Source organism: Bufo gargarizans, chromosome 9 (assembly GCF_014858855.1).
Source record: "Bufo gargarizans isolate SCDJY-AF-19 chromosome 9, ASM1485885v1, whole genome shotgun sequence".
In the NCBI taxonomy this organism is placed as follows: domain Eukaryota; kingdom Metazoa; phylum Chordata; class Amphibia; order Anura; family Bufonidae; genus Bufo; species Bufo gargarizans.
In genome coordinates, this window is record NC_058088.1 from 141,801,169 (window position 1) to 141,821,687 (window position 20,519).

A 20,519-nucleotide genomic window follows, 5' to 3' on the forward strand; every position below is an offset into this window, starting at 1 on the left:
TCGATCAATGTGGATGAAAAAAGGAGGGGAAAGGCATCTGCCAGGACATAGGAGCTGTGCCCAACATCCATACCCACTTAGCTCGTATGCCCTGGCAAACCCGATTTCTCCATTCACATCAATCGATGTGGATGAATAAATCATTGCCGGGATTTATTTTTATTTTTTTATATATACAAAGTGTTTGCCAAAGCATATGAACACCACCGCCTCCTCAGCTCATATGCCTCAGCAAACGTATCTTTTACTGCAGAGGAGAAATCTCGTCTTGCAGCGCCGCATACACCGACTTTTGTGTAATCTGACAGCAGCGCAATGCTTCTGTCAGAATGCACATTAGTGCTGCAGCTAGTCGATTGGTTGGTCCACCTGGAAGGTAAAAGAAAAAAACAGGCCACAACGCAATAAATTTTGTTAACTTTATAATAACATTTGAACAGAACATATAAACTTTATTTAACTTTTTGAATTGAACGTTAACTTTTTTGCTTACTGGTGATTTTTTTTTTTTTTACCTTTTTATAGGACAAACCTCTCCTTCCCCATGGGACAATGTGCAAAGTGCAAATCGCCCAAAGATGTGGCAAAGTACATTATGCACTTTGTCCCAGGTGAAAGGAGAGGTTTGCAGCAGCTGTGTGTGAATGTGCCCTAATAGCCCTGTGTGCCTGTCCTGTGAGATGCAATCCCTATGCTAAGTGTACCTGTGTGTGGTACTTCTGGAAACACTCCCCTAAGCATAGGGCAGGGTGGTCAGGACAGAAATAGCGGGTGTCACGCCTTATTCCACTCCTGCTACAGACACGACATCTTTTTCGGGGTAACGGTCGGTTTGAGGTACCAGCAACGACACTGGGGAAATGTCACTCGTGTAGACGGCTCACTACACTGGTGGATAGGGCCACAGAACCTCCTGGATACAGGAGGTTCTCGATGATCTCTTCCTGAAATTTGAGGAAGGATCCTGTTCTCCCAGCCTTACTGTAGAGAACAAAACTATTATATGCAGCCAATTTAATTAAATATACAGACACCTTCTTATACCAGCGTCTGGTCCTGCGGGAAAGGAGATAAGGAGCCAACATCTGGTCATTGAAGTCCACCCCTCCCATGAGCGAATTATAGTCGTGGACACAGAGGGGCTTTTCAATGACACTGGTTGCTCGTTCAATTTGGATTGTCGTGTCTGCGTGAATGGAGGAGAGCATGTAAACGTCACGCTTGTCTCTCCATTTCACCGCAAGCAGTTCTTCATTACACAAGGCAGCCCCCCCCCCCCCCCCCGCAAGACGGGTGGTAAAGAGCCATTGGGGGAAGCCCCTGCGACTAGGTCGCGCGGTGCCACAGCAGCCAATCTGTTCTAGGAGCAAATGCCTGAAGAGGGGCACACTTGTGTAGAAATTGTCCATATAAAGATGGTACCCCTTGGGTCTTCCCACTGCTCCCCAGGTAGTCAGGGCAACCGACCGGCTCCAGGGTCTGATCTTTACCCTCATAGATCCGAAACTTGTGGATATAGCCTGTGGCCCTTTCACAGAGCTTATACAATTTGACCTCATACCGGGCGCGCTTGCTTGGGATGTATTGTTTGAAGCCAAAGCGCCCGGTAAAATGTATAAGGGACTCGTCTACGCAGAAGTTTTGCTCAGGGGTATACAAATCTGCAAATTTCTGGTTGAAGTGGTCTGAGGGGCCGAATTTTGTGGAGCTGGTCAAAAGCTGGGAGGCCTGTGGGATGGGAGGAGCTGTTATCAAGTGCAGGAAATGCAGGATAGTCTCAAATCGTGTCCTGGACATGGCAGCAGAGAACATGGGCATGTGATGAATTGGGTTCGTGGACCAATATTACCGCAATTCATGTTTTTTTGGTTAGACCCATGTTGAGGAGAAGGCCCAGAAAAATGTAAAATTTGGAAACTTGGATGGATTTCCACCGGAAAGACTGGGCATAATAGCTTCCCGGGTTGGCGGCTATAAATTCAGTGGCATATTGGTTTGTTTCTGCCACAACTATGTCCAAGATCTCCGCAGTCAAGAACAGCTCAAAAAATCCAAGGGCCGAACCGATCTGAGCTGTCTCAACCCGAACTCCAGACTGGGCGGTGAAAGGGGGAGCTAATAGTGCGGCTGAAGTTGGGGACTGCCAATCAGGGTTTGCCAGCACCTCAGGGACTCTAGGGGGTCTACGGGCCTGTCTGTCTTCAACTGCCTTTCTGGTGCTCGCCACTTCACCATGTTGTACGGCAGTGCTGGTACTAGGTCCAGGATGGGCTGCGCTGCTGGTGTATGCCTCACTACATAATCTGACAGCGCCAGCCCCACTCTACTGCCCTTGAAGCGGATCCTGCGCAACCTGTGGTCTAGCAACACGGGGCCGGGTACGCCTGGTGCTCCTCGTCCGAACTTTGGGTCAGACTGCCACTGCTTTCTACAGGTTCATATTCTGACCCGCTGGATTCGTCAGATGAGGGTTCCCATTCCTCATCCGACTGGGTCAGAATCCTGTAGGCCTCTTCAGAAGAATACCCCTTGTTTGACATTTGTACTACTAAATTTAGGGGGTATTCTCTGAGACTACCCAAGAAAAAAAGCAAGCCTGTCTTACAAATGGGAGGCTAGCGAAGTACCGGAGGCCGCTGCGATTGATAAAAAATATCAAAACAGATTTTTTTTTATCGCCGCAGCGCTTGTAAAGTGATTGTGCAGTGATCAAAATAAATAAAAAATTTTGTCACTGCGGCGGAGCGGGTGTGGGTGAACGCACGTGTGGGCAACCGATCAGGCCTGATCGGGCAAACACTGCATTTTCGGTGGAGGGTGAGCTAAGGTGACACTAATACTATTATAGATCTGACTGATCAGTTCTGATCACTTACAGATACTATAAAAGTACAAATGCTGACTAGCGATACGCTAATCAGTGACTGCGGTGGGCTGGGCGCTAAACGATCGCTAAACTACCTAACCAAGGGGCCTAAACTGTCCTAAAACTATCAGTCAATACCAGTGGAAAAAAAAAGTGACAGTTTACACTGATCACTTTTTTTCCCTTTCACTAGGTTATTGACAGGGGCGATCAAGGGGTTAATTGGGGTGCTGGGGCTAAGTGTAGTGTTTGGTGGCTACTCACTGTGATGCCTGCTCCTCTGCTGAGACCAACCGACCAAAAGGACCAGCAGAGGAGCAGAGAAGCCATTTAACATTTTATATTTATAAATATAAAGTGTTAACTGGCTTCTGATTTGATTATTTGAAAATCGCCAGCCTGCCAGCCATGATCATTGGCTGGCAGGCTGGTGACGAAATACAACTCTAACTTTTGCCGGCCCGCGATGCGCATGCGCGGGCCGGCTTTGGCCGAAATCTCGCGTCTCAAGAGATGATACACCGGCGCGTCGACCCGTAATAACAGGACTGCCGCCAGGACGCGATCCTACGTACGGCGGTCCTCCGGCGGTTAATATGTGGTGATGCAAAATATATATATATTTTTTTTTAACACAAAGGGGATTTTATGCTGAAAAAGTAGTAAAACATGAAAAAAATATATATATTTGGTATCAGCACAACTGTATGAACCCACAGAATAAAATAATCATAAAATATTTACCACAAGAGGAAGCCCATAAAAAATAAAAATATAAAACAATGACAGAATTGCCATTTTTGCCCACTTCACCTCCACAAGAAATAGTATACAAAGTGATCAAATAGACATATGTAAACAAAAAGGATACCAATAAAAACTGCAGCCGATCCCGCAAACAACAAGCCTGCATACAGCAACATTGGTGTAAAAAAATTATAAAAATTATGGGCCCTAAACTAATTACATGTTAGAAAATCCTGATGCTGCTCCTTCACTTCTGAATGCTGCCGTGTCCCCAAACAGCGGTTTACGACCACACATATGGTGTTGCCATATTCAGGAAAAAATCCATGACCAATTGTGGGGTGCATTTTCTCCTGTTACCCCTAGTTAAAATGGAATTTTGGGGTTAAAGCAACTTTATATTGGAAATAAAAGTGAATTTTTCATTTTTACAGCCATGTGTTTCTAAATTCTATGAAACGCTTGTTGGGTCAAAGCATTCATTTCATCGCTAGATTTATTCCTTGAGGAGTGTAGTTTCCAAAATGCGGTCACTCTTTGGGGTTTTCTTTCTAGGGGTACCTCAAGGTCTCTTCAAATGTGACATGGCACCTGAAAACCATACCAGCAAAATCTGCCCTTCGTTAACAATATGGCGTTTGTTTCCCTCTGCACCATGCCGTGTGCCCATAAAGCAGTTTATGACCACATATGGTGGATTTCTGTAAACTGCAGAATCGGGGTAATAAATATTGTGGTTTCCTTGGCTGTTAACTCTTGCTGTGTTACAGGAAAATTGGATTTAAATGGAAAATCTGAACAAAAAATAGAAATGAAATTAAAATTTCCCCTCCAATTTCCTTTCATTTTTGTGTAACACCTAAAGGGTTAATAAAGTTAGAAAAATCGGTTTTGAATAACTCGAGGTGTGTCGTTTCTAAAATTGGGTAATTTATGGGTGGTGTCTACTATTTAGGTCCCACAAATTGACTCCATAACTGAACTGGTCCTCAAAAAAGTGGGATTTGAAAATTTTCTTAAAAATATAAAAATTTTGCTTCTAAGCCTTCTAACTTCCTAAAAAAATTAAATGACAATTACAAAATGATGCAAACATAAAGTAGACATACTTCCTGATATTACTTTAAAACCTTTGCCCCTCTAATTTAAAACTGTCCTCTTGTAGCAGTTTTTCTTCTTTTAAGTATTCTCTCCTCTCTTTTTTACCGTGTTGATTCCCCTAATGTATTTAAAAGTTTCTATTATATCCCCTCTGTCTCGTCTTTCTTCCAAGCTATACATGTTAAGGTCCTTTTAATCTTTCCTGGTAAGTTTTATCCTACAATCCATGTACTAGTTTAGTAGCTCTTCTCTGAACTCTCTCCAAAGTATCAATATCCTTCTGGAGATATGGTCTCCAGTACTGCGCACAATACTCCAAATGAGGTCTCACTAGTGCTCTGTAGAGCGGCATGAGCGCCTCCCTCTTTCTACTGGTAATTCCTCTCCCTATACACCCAAGCATTCTGCTGGCATTTCCTGCTGCTCTATGCCATTGTCTGCCTACCTTTAAGTCTTCTGAAATAATGACCCCTAAATCCCTTTCCTCAGATACTGAGGTTAGGACTGTATCACTGATTAAATATTTTTTTATGCCCCGAGGAGCATTATCTTGCACTTATCAACATTAAATTTTAGTTGCCAGATTTTTGACCATTCCTTTAGTTTTCTTAAATCCTTTTCCATTTGGTGTATCCCTCCAGGAACATCAACCCTGTTACAAATCTTTGTGTCATCAGCAAAAAGACACACCTTACCATCGAGGCCTTTTGCAATTTCACTGATATAGATATTAAACAATATGAGTCCCAGAACAGATCCCTGAGGTACCCCACTGGTAACAAGACCATGGTCTGAGTATACTCCATTGAATACAACCCTCTGTCTGTCCCTCAGCCACTGCCTAATCCATTCAACAATATGGGAGTCCAAGCTCAAAGACTGGAATTTATTCAGAAGCCTTCTATGTGGGACACAGAAGCCTTACTATAGTCTAGATAAGCGATGTCTACTGCACCTCCAATCCTCTCCTTAAGTATCATTTCCATTAATTTCTCCACTATTGATGTCAGGCTTACTGGCCTATAGTTGCCCGATTCCTCCCTACTACCTTTCTTGTGAATGGACACAACATTTGCTAATTTCCAATCTTCTGGGACGACTCCTGTTACCATTGATTGGTTAAATAAATCTGTTAATGGCTTTGCTAGTACACCGCTAAGCTATTTTAGGCCTCTGTGACTTATTTATACTAATTTTAGTCAGCTGACTTAGAACCTCTTCCTCTGTAAAGACACATGCATCAAAAGATTCAGTAGTCTCCCTCCCTAACTGAGTTCCTTTTCCTCAGGTCCTCGTTTTGTTTTTTTGTTTTCATATAATTACTAAATTCAATCTTTTTGTTTTTAATGATTTTGGCCATGATTTTCTGCAGTGTACCACAGTGGTCTCTTCCTTTTTTTTTGTTGCTTTTACTGACAAACCTAATGCAATTATCTGTTCCCTTCCATAGTGCCACTTTTAGGCTACTTTCACACTGGCGTTTTGGCTTTCTGTTTGTGAGATCCGTTTAGGGCTCTCACAAGCGGTCCAAAACGGATCATTTCTGCCCTAATGCATTCTGAATGGAAAAGGATCCGCTCAGAATGCATCAGTTTGCCTCCGTTCAGTCATCATTCTTCCCTGGAGGTGGACACCAAACTGCTGCCTACGGATCCATCCTGGCATACAATGTAAGTCAATGGGGACGGATCTGTTTTCTCTGACACAATCTGGCACAATAGAAAACTGATCCGTCTCCCATTGACTTTCAATGGAGTTCATGAATGATCCGTCTTGGCTATGTTACAGATAATACAAACGGATCCGTTTCTGACGGCTGCATGTGGATGTATTATTGTAACCGATCCATTTTTGCAGATCCATGACAGATCCTCCCAAAAATGCGAGTGTGAAAGTAGCCTTAAGTAGTCCGATTTCTTCTGCACTCTATTGAAACTGTTCCAGTCTGATAGGGACTTGTATACCACTAATCTAATTTTAGAAAAGTCACTGACTGGTGATAACTAGATCCCAAGCTTTCTCCTACAGTCTATCAGATACCAAATTCCCATTTGTGAATACTAAATCTAAAATGACCTCCTTGCGGGTTGGTTCCTCAACTACTTGCAGTAGAGATAATCCCAGTAGGGAATTTAGAATATCCGTACTCCTGGCAGAACTAGCTATTTTTCCAGTTTACATCAGGAAGATTAAAGTCTCCCATAATGATAACTTCCCCTTAACACTGACCTGCATAGCGGACTGTCCCCTTAACTTTGACCTAGCAGCCTGCCCCTAGGGTGGCCAAAGGTCCGGTTTTAGGCCGAACAGTCTGGCTTTCAGACTCCCTGTCCTCCGTCCGGCGCAGGGCCTGGACGGACACAGTGGGCCAGATTTATCATGACTCTGACAGCTCACTCCACTTTCACATATGGCTAAAGTCAGTTTTAGCCAAGTCAGATTTATGATCGGCCCTTTAAGACTGTAATAAATGTGGTTTGACGGTAGCAGTTTATCTGTCAGTAAGCAGCTTTACAAAAGTCGCACATCTTTACGAAAAAGTCGCACATTTTATGAAAAAGTCGCATGTTCTATTAAAAAGTCTCATAAGATGAGCATGGTCCTCACTGGAGTGAAATTGCGACTTTTTTGTGACTTTTTTTGCAACTTTTTAAATAGTCCCAATAGTAAATCTGTCTAGAGATTCATTTACATAAGAAAACACGCCCACTTTAAAAAAACTGGCGAGCATAGTGCAGAGCAGAAAAAAGTCGCAAATTTGTGCGCAGTTTTAGCGTTTGGGACTTTTTTGGGACTTTTTCACTCCATTATTCTGACCTGAGCTAATGATAAATCTGGCCCAGTGATGTCCTTTTGAACACCACTCTCAGACAGCAGCACTGTGCTGTCTGGGCGTGAGTTGCAGGGAGAAAGCCACCCCTTGCACCTAACAGAAGTTGATTTTTACCTTCATTTTTTCAATCCCCGTTGGCTGCGGAGTGGTGGTGGCTTAGCCGGACCCAGGGGCAGGGTTTTGAGGGTTTTCAAGTCTGTCTTTTGAGGGTGGGTTGAATGGCCACCCTACCTGCCCGCTGAACTGTGACCTCTACAGCACGCCTCTCTTAACAGGGCACAGTGCCCTGCCCCTTTAAAGCTGACCTACATCGGTGAAGAAAAATGGCTGGGCGTTATGGAAACCTGGTGTAAAACTGTGTGTATGTGGAGACTAAGTACCTTTGAGCTTCTATATATCTGTATAGCAGTTGGGATAGGAGGAGAAAGACCTGCAGGCTTCTATTGGCTAATGCATTTGGGAATATCTCAGGAACAGTACTTTTTAGGGTACTTTCACACTTGCGTCAAAGTTTTCCGGTATTGAGTTCCGTCCTAGGGGTTCAATACCGAAAGTTTTATCCTAATGCATTCTCAATGCAAAGCAATCCGTTCATGATGCATCAGGATGTCTTCAGTTCAGTCCTTTTACGGTATTTGGACGGAGAAACAAACGCAGCTTGCTGCATTTTTCTCTCCGGCCAAAAATCCTGAACATTTGCCGGAATGCCAGCTGCAGCATTTTATCCAGTGTTGCAATGCATTTGTGACACAGATGACTGTGACGGAACTGCCTGCCGGAATCCAGCAACACAAGTGTGAAAGTACCTTTAGAGAGCTGAGACCTGGTCTAAAACCTTCCTGGACACCTGATGTGCCTGTGTTCCAAATTTCGTGATTGTAAATGCGACGGTGCGGATTCCTTTAGCGGACATGCATACACATATACATACACTCAGAATTTTATATTAGATGATCCTCCCTATACCTTTTCCTACATCTTAAATCTTTCCCTAAACTTCTAAATCGACTTTTCAGCACAATATAGTCTTTCCTAGTAGGGAATCGACCGATATTTTTTTTAGAGCGGATACTGATAATCTGTGAACTTTCAGGCCGATAGCCGATAATTTATATCGATATTTTGTGCATTTTAATTTTTGAAAAAAATCCTACACAAATCTGCTGAAAATGAACATGTTTATTGTTAACATTTAACTATTTTTTTTTTTTTTTACTATTAGCCCCCTTAGGGGCTAGAGCCCTTGTCCTTTCACCCTAATAGAGCTCTATTAGGGTAAATTGGACTTTGCACCCTCCCTGCTGCTCTGTGCTTTGTGCACACAGCAGCAGGGAGCTGACTATGGCAGCCAGGGCTTCAGTAGCTTCCTGGCTGCCATGGTAACTGATCGGAGCCCCAGACTTACACTGCTAGGGCTCCGATCAGAAGCTGCCACTGCACTACCAATGAGAAGAAGGGGACCCTGTGGCCACTGCTACCAATGACTAATACTGGGGGGTTTGGGTGGGGGGGGGGGTGCACTGCGCCACCAATGTTTTTAATACTGGGGTTGAGGGGGCGCACTGCTCCACCAATGAAGATAACTCGCCAATTAATTCAAATACGGGAGGCGGGAGCTTGCTGCAGAATCATATAGCCGCACCCGACCTCTATGGGTGGTAGCTGTGATCTGCGGCAGTTAACCCCTCAGGAGTTAACTGTCGCGGATTGCAGCTACTTGTCATAGAGGTCAGGTGCGGCTATATGATTCTGCAGCCAGCTCCCGTTGGGTTTCCACACTGTTTTGTTCTTTTTTTTTATTTTATTTTTATTGATGTCTTTTAAGCCAAAACCAGGTGTGGTTCATAAAAGTCATAAAGAGTAAGAAAGTACTGTATATAGTACAGGCACTACTATTCTTCTTTTATTAAGTTCACTTCTGGTCGTGGCTTCAAAAGCAACAACAACAACAACAAAAAACTTAACAAAAACTAAGTGTGGATACCCAGCCTAATCTTAGTAGTCATATTGCATTTGACATGAACTGCTGGGTTGATTTTTACCACAGATAACACAATGATAATGCTCAGAGTAGAGATAACGTAGTAGAGGTTACCTTTGTAACGCCACAGATAACACAATGATAACTGAGTGCAGGTAATGTAGATGTTACCTGCAGTAGCCTGTGCCTCTTCTTCAGGACTCCAAGCTGGTGCTGCCTCCTCCTTCTTGCCGTGCTGCAGTTATTTCCTCTACCTCTTCCAGCAGCAACAGCATGGCAAGAGGTAAGTGGTGGAGCCAGCTTGGAGTCCTGCACAGAAGATCCTGCTGCTAGCTAGCCTCAGGACCTTAAGACTGAGCTCTGTGGACACTATTGTTTCTGCCTGTTCTGAGTTCTGACGCCGCCCACCCTGCCAAAGCACACAGTGAAAATTGTCTGCATTGTCGGCTGGGTGGCCCTAAAATTTGGAACAGATACAGTGTAACCTGAAGTCCGGGGCTGGGCATGCAGTTGTGGTGATTAGCAGGCCTACAGAGGAAGCTATTGCTTAGCTTAGAGGGACCGCTGCTCCCATGCACAGTCAGCATCTGTACCCTTGGTGGGACCCCCTCATAGTAGGCCATGGGTGGCCCATTCCTTGCTATCCTTTATCGGGCTGAAACATTATCCAATTTTACCAAAACTACATTTGGGTGGAGGACCTTTCTGATACAAGAAACCATTCACTGTGGCAATGATGGTAGTAATAAGATATTGGGGGTGCAGATATTTTGTTACTTCGCTGTATAACAAGTTTTGTAATTGCCTTGTGTTGTCTTTTGTATAGGGACTGTTGGGAAAACGCTTTACGATGAAATATCCAACCATTTCCTGAAGGGCTTAACACCAGAAGATCTCCGGCCCCAGTTTGAGCATAGAATTGGACCAGAAAGACTTGAAACATGCTATATCCTCTTCAGTATGGATCAGGAGACATCAGCATGTTAACCACATGAACAGTTTCTACTGTGAGGATATCAGGAAGCTACATTCTAAGGAGCAATTATTACTGACCTTCGCTACTTACTACATGGGGTCTTCAAGACTATGGACACCTTTTGGGGGCAGTTTTTATCGTTGCATTTTACTTTATTTTTTCAATTGGTCTTTATTGAAATTTTAAACAGTTACAGCTTTCACTGCATGTACAGACTATTGCTCTCTCCCTCAGACTATCAGGGAGCTAACAACTTGATGTAGCCCTCATCTATGAACTCCTGACAGATTAAGACTTTTAACCCCCAGAGGCCGTGGTCAATTGTGACGAAGGCATCTGAGTGTTCTTTTTTTTTTTTTTTTTTTTAACCCCAGTTTCTGGCATAGAGGTTCATGGTAAATGAACCTCAGGGTATCCAAACATTACTCCCAAGTACACAGCAAGAATTAAAAATATAACAGTTTTGGACCATTTTAATGCTTTAAAAAAAATAGAGGTGTTATGGATATATAAATTTAAAAACCCTCGCTCCTTAAGGACAGAAACTATTGTGTAAGTAAATATGGAAATTCAGCTGTCTAATGAGATATACAGTATATAAAAGAAATAACATTCATCTCAGATTGTTACCACCAACTGTTTAACCCTTTTTCCCCGTATTGATTCTGGGCCTTAAAGTGGTATTCCGGTAAAGAAACTTAAAGAGGACCTTTCACCTTGAAAAACATTGTGAACGAAGTATGCAGCCATGGAGAGCGGCGCCCGGGGATGCACATACTATTATTCCCGGGCACCGCTCCGTTCTCCCGTTATGCCCTCCGGTATCTTCACTCATTAAGTTTATAGTAGGCCAGGGCTCGACAAATCCCAGGTCGCCATGGCGACTAGGAATTTTGCCCTGGCGCCTGGGTATTTGCCCCTGCTTGAAAATAGGCCCAGCAGCCGGGCGCAGACACTGGAGGGTTAGGACCGCTAGCAAAATGAAACCTTTTTTTTTTTTTTTTATCACTTGCGCGGCGTGCCCAGGCTCGGACTGCCACCCTGCCCGGACCCCTCAGCTTTCGGCTCCATTGTGGTTTGGCCACTCTCTCTTGCCGTCTATCGGTCGCAGCGTGCGTCATCTCCAGGGCAGTTAAACATGGCGAAGCCTTTACAGGAGCCCGGCCGATACTTATCAGAGCCCGTGTGCCGGGGGGAGAGGAGTTAGTGCAGGGGAGGCAGAGCGGGAGCACAGGTAGCGGCGCTGCACTCGCTGACAAGTGGAGGTATAAGACAATCAGCCCATCATCATTCCAAGTGCTGCCAGGTCCCTGCACGGCCGGCTCTGCGGCGGTAAATTATGCGCTCTGCACTAAGTTTGTAATGTCTGCCTGCTGCAGCCAAGTTGGCCTCGAGCATGGCCATGAACCCAGGGGGGGAGCTGCATACCTGCTGCTGTCATTAGGCTGGAGCTCCTGCTAGCCACAACTGGTGGCCATTCCTGCACCGTCCTCCCTCCCTGCAGTTACCATTCGGCCACTTCTTAGTTCTTTCACTTTCTAGGAAAGCTGGGTGACGGCCTGTATACCACACAGAAAGCTGGGTGGCAGCTCCTAGGAGAGCTGTGTGGTATACAGGCGGTCACCCAGCTTTTCTGGTCTTCTGAAGAGAATATATCTCAGTATAGGAACATTTAGATACGTTATCATATGATTTACCCATTCAGGAGTCTCGGAAAGCCGGGTTGCAGCTCCTATGAGAACTAAGACTACTGAATGGCCAAATCATCTGATGACTTTTCTATCTGTTCCCATACTGAGATATATTCTCCTCAGGAAAGCTGGGTGACAGGCCGTGTGTGAGGATTTTTGGTAAAATTTTATCCATTTTGCTGGTATTTGCTGCAATACGCTGTGGATTTCATAGCTGCAGTTCTATGAGATGAATGAGCCCGGACCAAACATCCTGGGGAAGGGATCTCAGTTCAGTCAGCTGCAGCACAGGTATTATACACACAGTGACGTCACAGCGCAGGGATTATACACACAGTGACGTCACAGCGCAGGGATTATTCACACAGTGACGTCACAGCGCAGGGATTACACTCACACAGTGACGTCACAGCGCAGGGATTACACTCACACAGTGACGTCACAGCGCAGGGATTACACTCACACAGTGACGTCACAGCGCAGGGATTACACACACACAGTGACGTCACAGCGCAGGGATTACACACACAGTGACGTCACAGCGCAGGGATTACACACACAGTGACGTCACAGCGCAGGGATTATACACGCAGGGATTATACACACAGTGACGTCACAGCGCAGGGATCACACACACAGTGACGTCACAGCGCAGGGATCACACACACATTGACGTCACAGTGCAGGGATTATAGTGACGTCACAGCGCAGGGATTACAGTGACGTCACAGCGCAGGGATTACACACACAGTGACGTCACAGCACACTGATAATAAACAATGCCCATGTTGTTTGGGTCTAGACTTCTTTATATGTTAATTTAAGAGGTGTTATTTTTGTCGCTGAAAAAAAAAAAAAAAAACGGCTCCTAACTTTTTTAGCTGGCTCCTAGATTCCAAGGAAATTTGTCAAGCCCTGTAGTAGGCGGTGTCTGCTCTTGTCCTGTGGGCGTCTCCTTCTCCTAGGCTGCAGTGCTGGCGAATCGCAGCGCACAGCTCACAGCCTCATTCACACGTCAGTGTTTCACGGACGTGTGCTGGACAGCACACGTCCACATTCATTTAAATGTTTGTATTCACACATCTGTGTTTTAGCACGGTCCGAGGGTCTGTGTTTTCAGCACGGATGCATGTCCTATCTTGGTCCGTGTTCCCGGATCCCTCACGCCCATTATAGTTAATGAGTCAGTGAAAACCATGGATGCAACACTGACATCTGTGTTTCACAAATCATTAAGAAGAGATGCTTTGAAAAAAAAAATTCAGCTGTTCAGTGTCAGTGAAATATGGATGCAACACGGACAGCAAAAAACGGACACACGGATCCTTCACTGACAGCTTCACGGATGCATCACTGGCCACCTGCTCACGGATTTGAGCACGGACGTGTGAATGAGGCTTAACAAAGGCTCAGAACTACAGGTCGATGCCATGGTAATTTATGAGGAAACACAGGGGGTAGCAGAGGAAGAAAACTACTTTTATAACTACTGAACGGTAAATATGTGATATTTACATTATATTAGGTGAATTATATTGATGATGAATTAGTCTAAAACATAAGTTATATTTATGATAACTGGAATACCCCTTTAATGACCGAAGGAAAATGTAACAGCGACCTCTGTGCGGCGCTGTTCCCCCACTCATCACTGCGGTCCCGGGCACCGTGCTCATCTGTGATCTCTACTTCCAGCCTCTGTTGCAGCTCTGGACTCTGCCTGTGCGGTTGGTATTACCTATGTGGATTCCACTCTACAACTTCCATTTAACCTGGACACTGCTGGTAATCGGCTGCTGATGTGGCAGTATGCATCACTCCCTGGAGGCGGCTGAGTCATGTCATGTGATCTCGTTAACCTACCCTGGCTCTCCTGCAGGTATTTATGTGGCTCAGCCCTTTACCCAGATGCCTCAGAGTCAAGGTCCTAATCTTGTGCTAAATAGCTTGTTTACCACTCGTGTTCCTTACTTCGTTCCTAGACTTCATTTATCATCTGATCCCTGCCTGCTTGCATCCCCTCTCCCGTTGCAGATCCGGATTGTCTGACCTTGTTCCTGTGCCACCTGTACTGACCCATTGCTTGTTCTGACTACGTCTCTGCCTCTTCCTCCGGTACCTGTCTTGTTGCTCCAGGTAACGAACTGCCTGTCTGACCATGTCTGTACTGTCGGTACCTCCTGGTCTGCCTGGACCAGCTGCCACTGACTGGTTTATGCTCTGGAGTAGCCCCTAGCAACTACCGATGGTCAAGCCTATCCTCCCCATCTAAGGCTCTAGTGAAATCTGGGTAGTTGCTTAGTTACTTCCCTCCAGAGTATTGCTAGTTAGTGGCACAGTGGGTTCTCATCCACTGATACGTGACAGTACTCTGAGGCCATGGACCCCGCTGGTCATCCCAAGACCATCATTCATGATCTCTTACAGGAATTAAAGCACCAGAGTGAACGACGAGACGTATGATGCAGTTCATGAAAAGATTTCGCTGCTCGCTTGGATACTGTCTCTCCTCCGGTGTCAGAATATTTATACTGCTTCTGATGAACAGTCTAATTTATTTATGTAAACAAATTAGGATCTATAATAGAGGAGATTCCAATTTGTTTTCATAAACCAAAAGCTCACAAGAGCTCTTGATCTGTGTTGAATCGAAGACGAAAAGAACTCGGTTGTAAACAAAATATATATTTATTAATAACTATTCAGTGCAAAATAATTTATATAATATAAAATTTGGTGACAGTCAAGCAATAATCAATTATAAAATCGGTAACAATAGTATTATAATCAGGAAACTCGAAACAACCTAAAGAATATGACTCTAATCAGTAATGTAATTAGATTTCTTAATAATAACCCAATGAGACAATTCCTTAACTGTACACTGGATTTCTCCCAGCCATGGATGTATCAGATGTCCAGCATATTTCCATATCTATCTCTATATATATATATATATATATATATATATATATATATATATTTATTTATATTTATTTATAACTAGAACTAAAACCAATATTCGGAGATGATACGGTAATATGATTTATCTCCCCATACTGAAAAGGTACACTTGATACTGCAGGTACAAGAACCCAATTCATATGTATCCTACACAAAAAATATAGTTGATACTATATATACATACATACACACACGCAATGAAATTAATGTATAGAAATTTATAATATACCAAAGAATCTAACTGGATGCAATCAGAGTCAAAGTTCGGGAATATAGACTGGTCTGGTCATATTTGTCCCCATATTGTTGTGGCCTCCTTGGATAGATTGAAGAATGGACTGATGGGTGGATCTGAATGGATCAAAAGGTGGCTCTCCAGAAATTAGTGGACCCCCCTGGATGGCTGGATAGGTGGTAGTCCTTCCTTCTCCCCACTCATGCGGCCTTTTTATCCCATTTAAAAGTGGGATTGGTCAAGTTGATCAGTAACTGACAGCAGTGAAGTTACTCCACCCACCTATTTCGCAACAATTGTCTTTATTTTCTCTACCATTAGATGGCACTAGAGATCCATTTAAAAAGGTTTTGCAATTACAGCTATTTTGTCTTTTAATTTGAAGTAGGGATAATCTTTAACCGAGATTTTAGACAGAATTTCTAAAACAATAGAATGCAAACATGAATGTGTATTAGGGATTTATACCTCTATTCCCACAGACATCTTAAGTATACACTCCTAGACATGACTAAGGCCTTTTCCATTCATAAGGAGAAAAACAAAGTCATATAACACTTGTCCTTATTATCTCTGTGAAAATCCATTGTTTGCTTTTGAACCCCATATGTCTACAATTCCCCTTCAAGAGACTCTGAAAAACTTCTGACCTAACACTCTGAGACTAAATTTTCACATTAATCCTAACAACACATGAATATAACGTAATTACCACACCTCTAGTTATTTAAAACATACAATTTTAGGACATATCATATAAAAACTCAAGTCCATTCATATGATTAATATAACATTACAATGAATAATAAAATTATATCCTCCTTCTATTCACTGGAAATAACCAAACCTCATCACCTTCCCTCCATTTGGTTACCTATCTACAGACAACATTTTATGATACGTCTCTGTAAACACATGAAGACTTTTATGATATGTGTTAAACCCCCTTTTCTCAAGGGAATACTTATACAAACTTTTTTACACAAATCCTTAAAGGGAACCTGTTACCGTAATTTTGCGTACAGAGCTGAGGACATAGGTTGCTAGATGGCCGCTAGCACATCCGCAAAATACCCAGTCCCCATAGCTCTGTGTGCTTTTATTGTGTAAAAAACCCAGATTTGATACATATGCAAATTAACCTGAGATGAGTCCTGTATGTGAGATGAGTCAGGGACAGGACTCATCTCAGGTTAATTTGCATATGTATCAAATCTGTTTTTTTTTTACACAATAAAAGCACACAGAGCTATGGGGACTGGGTATTGCAGATGTGCTAGCGGCCATCTAGCAACCTATGTCCTCAGCTCTATACACAAAATCCCGGTGACAGGTTCCCTTTAATCTCGTTAGGGATTTTAAGTCCAAAGGGTTTGAACTCGTATTGCCCTTTTGACAAAACCAGACAATATGGCTTCTTCTAATGTTCATTTCCATATATCTATATAGGCCTTATACTATGGACTCTTTTTATATCCAATAGTTCTGACACCGGGCATGGCAGGGTTGCTCCTCCACCTGCTATGATGCCACCGTTGATTCCGAAACAGAGTGCTGCTGGAGTGCAACTCCTGCTGCCAACCCACTATGGTGGTAATCCAAAGACATTGTCGGAGATTCGTTAATCGGTGCTTGATCCACTTCAAGTTACTTATGCAGAGGTTCCCTACGGAGCGGCTGCTGTCTGAGGCCCTATTTGGGAACGTGGAGGTCCAGAGACGACTAATCTGCAGTCCTTCCTGACTACCTTCCGGGTGGTGTCTGAGGAGCCAGGTCGCACGCCCTCTGCTGCCTCAGCTCTGCTGCATCTACAGCAAGGTTCCTCATCTGTGGGTCAGTACGCCATCCAGTTCCGTACCCTGGCGGCCGAACTGGCGTAAAATGATGAGGGTCAACTGGCGGTGTTCTGGGAGGATTTTTTTTGCCTGAATTAAGGACGAATTGGCTGGGTGCGACCGCCCGTCGTCTCTAAACGACCTGATTACATTGGCTACACGGATTGATAAGCGTTTCAGGGAACATTCCAAGCAGGTCCCATGTACCAGAAACCCACCTTGTCTGGCTCCTTCGTTTCAGAGGCCGATCCTTCCACCAGCAGTCGTTCCTCCTGAAGAGCCCATGCAGATTGAGCAACTTCGGCTGACTGACCAGGAACTACTATGTCGCAAGGCTTCCCACCATCCATCTGGAGAGGCCTCTGTCAGTGGCTTCCGTTAATGGACTACCACTTCTTGAAACAGTACTCCATTACTGTGCCTCTTAAATTGCAGGTGGGGGTACTGCACTCTGAGTTAAACTCCTTCTATGTGCTGTAAGTCTCCGTGATCCGTGAATCCGATTATTCTTGGCACTCTGGAGAGATCCTGCGATGGGAATCCTCTTGTTGCTCCACCTGCTTAGCGGAGGTCCAGCCTGCTTCCTCCCCTACGATACCTGTAGATCTGCCTGGACTATCGCAGCAATATGCCAATTTTGCTGACTTATTTAGTAACAAAGATGCCCAGACTCTGCCTCCACATAATCTATCTGACTGTCCAATCGATCTGCCTGGTGCTATTCCTCCTCATGGTCAAGTCTACCCCCTCTCTCTTCCAGAGACACAGGCGATGTCAGACTACATCAAGGAGAATCTTGAGAGAGGGTTTATCTGGAAGTACACTTCGCCAGCCGGGGCTGGGTTCTTCCTTATGCAGAAGAAAGATGGTTCCTTACGGCCTTGTATCGATTGAGGTCTAAATAAGATTGCGGTAAAAAATAGATATCCTCTTCCTCTGATCTCCGAGCTATTTGACAGTATCCGGGGAGCTTAAGTCTTCTCCAAGTTCGACCTGCTCAGTGCATATCTGTATCAGTGCATAATCTTATCCGTATTCGAAAAGGTGATGAGTGGAAGACTGCTTTCAACATTTGTGATGGACACTATGAGTATCATGTCATGCCCATCGGTCTATGCAATGCTCCTGCGGTATTCCAAGAGCTAGTTAATGATGTCTTCTGTGATCTGCTCTATACCTGCGTGATTGTGTATCTGGATGATATATATTGGTTTTCTATCCAGATTTGATCACTCAACGGAGGCATGTACGGCTAGTCTTACAGTGTCTGAGGGAAAATAGGCTCTATGCCAAACTCAGGAAATGTACCTTCGAAAAAACTACAGTACCATTTCTCATATACATCATCTCAGATGCTGGATTATAGATGGATCCTGAAAAACTAAATGCGGTAAAGAACTGGCCTCGCCCACAGGGTCTTCGTGCTATACAGTGCTTCCTGGGATTCGCTAACTTCTATCGGCGGTTTATTCTGAACTTTTCATCCCTAACGTCTCTGATCTCCGCTCTTACTAAGAAAGGGGTGAATGCCAAAGACTGCCCTCCTGAGGCAGAGGCCGCTTTCATCCAATTAACCACTTCAACCCCGCTAGCTGAAACCCCCTTCATGACCAGAGCACTTTTTACACTTCGGCACTACACTACTTTCACCGTTTATCACTCGGTCATGCAACTTACCACCCAAATGAATTTTACCTCCTTTTCTTCTCACTAATAGAGCTTTCATTTGGTGGTATTTTATTACTGCTGACATTTTAACTTTTTTTGTTATTAATCAAAATGTAACGATTTTTTTGCACTTTCAGCTGTAAAATTTTGCAAAAAAAACGACATCCATATATAAGGAGACTTTGTAAGGAAAAAAGAAAAATCATCATTTTCCACTAACTTGTGACAAAAAATAAAAAATTCTAGGAACTCGCCGTGCCCCTCACGGAATACCTTGGGGTGTCTTCTTTCCAAAATGGGGTCACTTGTGACGTAGTTATACTGCCCTGGCAATTTAGGGGCCCAAATGTGTGAGAAGTACCTTGCAATCAAAATGTGTAAAAAATGACCTGCAAAATCCGAAAGGTGCACTTTGGAATATGTGCCCCTTTGCCCACCTTGGCTGCAAAAAAGTGTCACACATCTGGTATCGCCGTACTCAGGAGAAGTTGGGCAATGTGTTTTGGAGTGTCATTTTACATATAACCATACTGGGTGAGAGTAATATCTTGGCAAAAGACAGCTTTTCCCATTTTTTTTATACAAAGTTGGCATTTGACCAAGATATTTTTCTCACCCAGCATGGGTATATGTAAAATGACACCCCAAAACACATTCCCCAACTTCTCCTGAGTACGGCGATACCAGATGTGTGACACTTTTTTGCAGCCTAGATGCGCAAAGGTGCCCAAATTCCTTTTAGGAGGGCATTTTTAGACATTTGGATCCCAGACTTCTTCTCACACTTTCGGGCCCCTAAAAAGCCAGGGCAGTATAAATACCCCACATGTGACCCCACTTTGGAAAGAAGACACCCCAAGGTATTCAATGAGGGGCCTGGCGAGTTCATAGAATTTATTTTTTTTTTGCATAATTTAGCGGAAATTGTTTTTTTTTTTGTTTTTTTCTGACAAAGTCTCACTTTCCGCTATCTTAGGACAAAAATTTCAATCTTTCATGGACTCAATATGCCCCTCACGGAATACCTTGGGGTGTCTTCTTTCCGAAATGGGGTCACATGTGGGGTATTTATACTGCCCTGGCTTTTTAGGGGCCCTAAAGCGTGAGAAGAAGTCTGGAATATAAATGTCTAAAAATGTTTACGCATTTGGATTCCGTGAGGGGTATGGTGAGTTCATGTGAGATTTAATTTTTTGACACAAGTTAGTGGAATATGAGACTTAGTAAGAAAAAACAAACAAAAAAATATATATATTTCCGCTAACTTGGGCCAAAAAAATGTCTGAATGGAGCCTTACAGGGGGGGTGATCAATGACAGGGGGGGTGATCACCCATATAGACTCCCTGATCACCCCCCTGTCATTGATCACCCCCCTGTAAGGCTCCATTCAGACGTCCGTATGTGTTTTGCGGATCCGATCCGTGGATCCGTAAAAATCATACGGACGTCTGAACGGAGCCTGACGGGGGTGATCAATGACAGGGGGTGATCAGGGAGTGTATATGGGTGATCACCCCCCCTGTAAGGCTCCATTCAGACGTCCGAAAGATTTTTACAGATTCATGGATACATGGATAGGATCCGCAAAACACATGCGGACGTCTGAATGGAGCCTTACAG

The 20,519-nt window shown here is 43.9% G+C and overlaps 1 protein-coding gene across 1 annotated transcript in view; it reads left to right on the forward strand.

Moving 5' to 3' along the window:
• Positions 1-11,120, forward strand: part of LOC122946650 (serine/threonine-protein kinase Nek1-like) — a 41,870-nt gene extending 30,750 nt beyond the window's left edge. The window contains exon 4 of the mRNA XM_044306405.1: positions 10,355-11,120. Coding sequence (XP_044162340.1) covers positions 10,355-10,515 — 161 coding nt within the window. The 3' untranslated portion in view covers positions 10,516-11,120. The remainder of the gene's footprint in view (positions 1-10,354) is intronic.
• Positions 11,121-20,519: the final 9,399 nt, after the last annotated feature.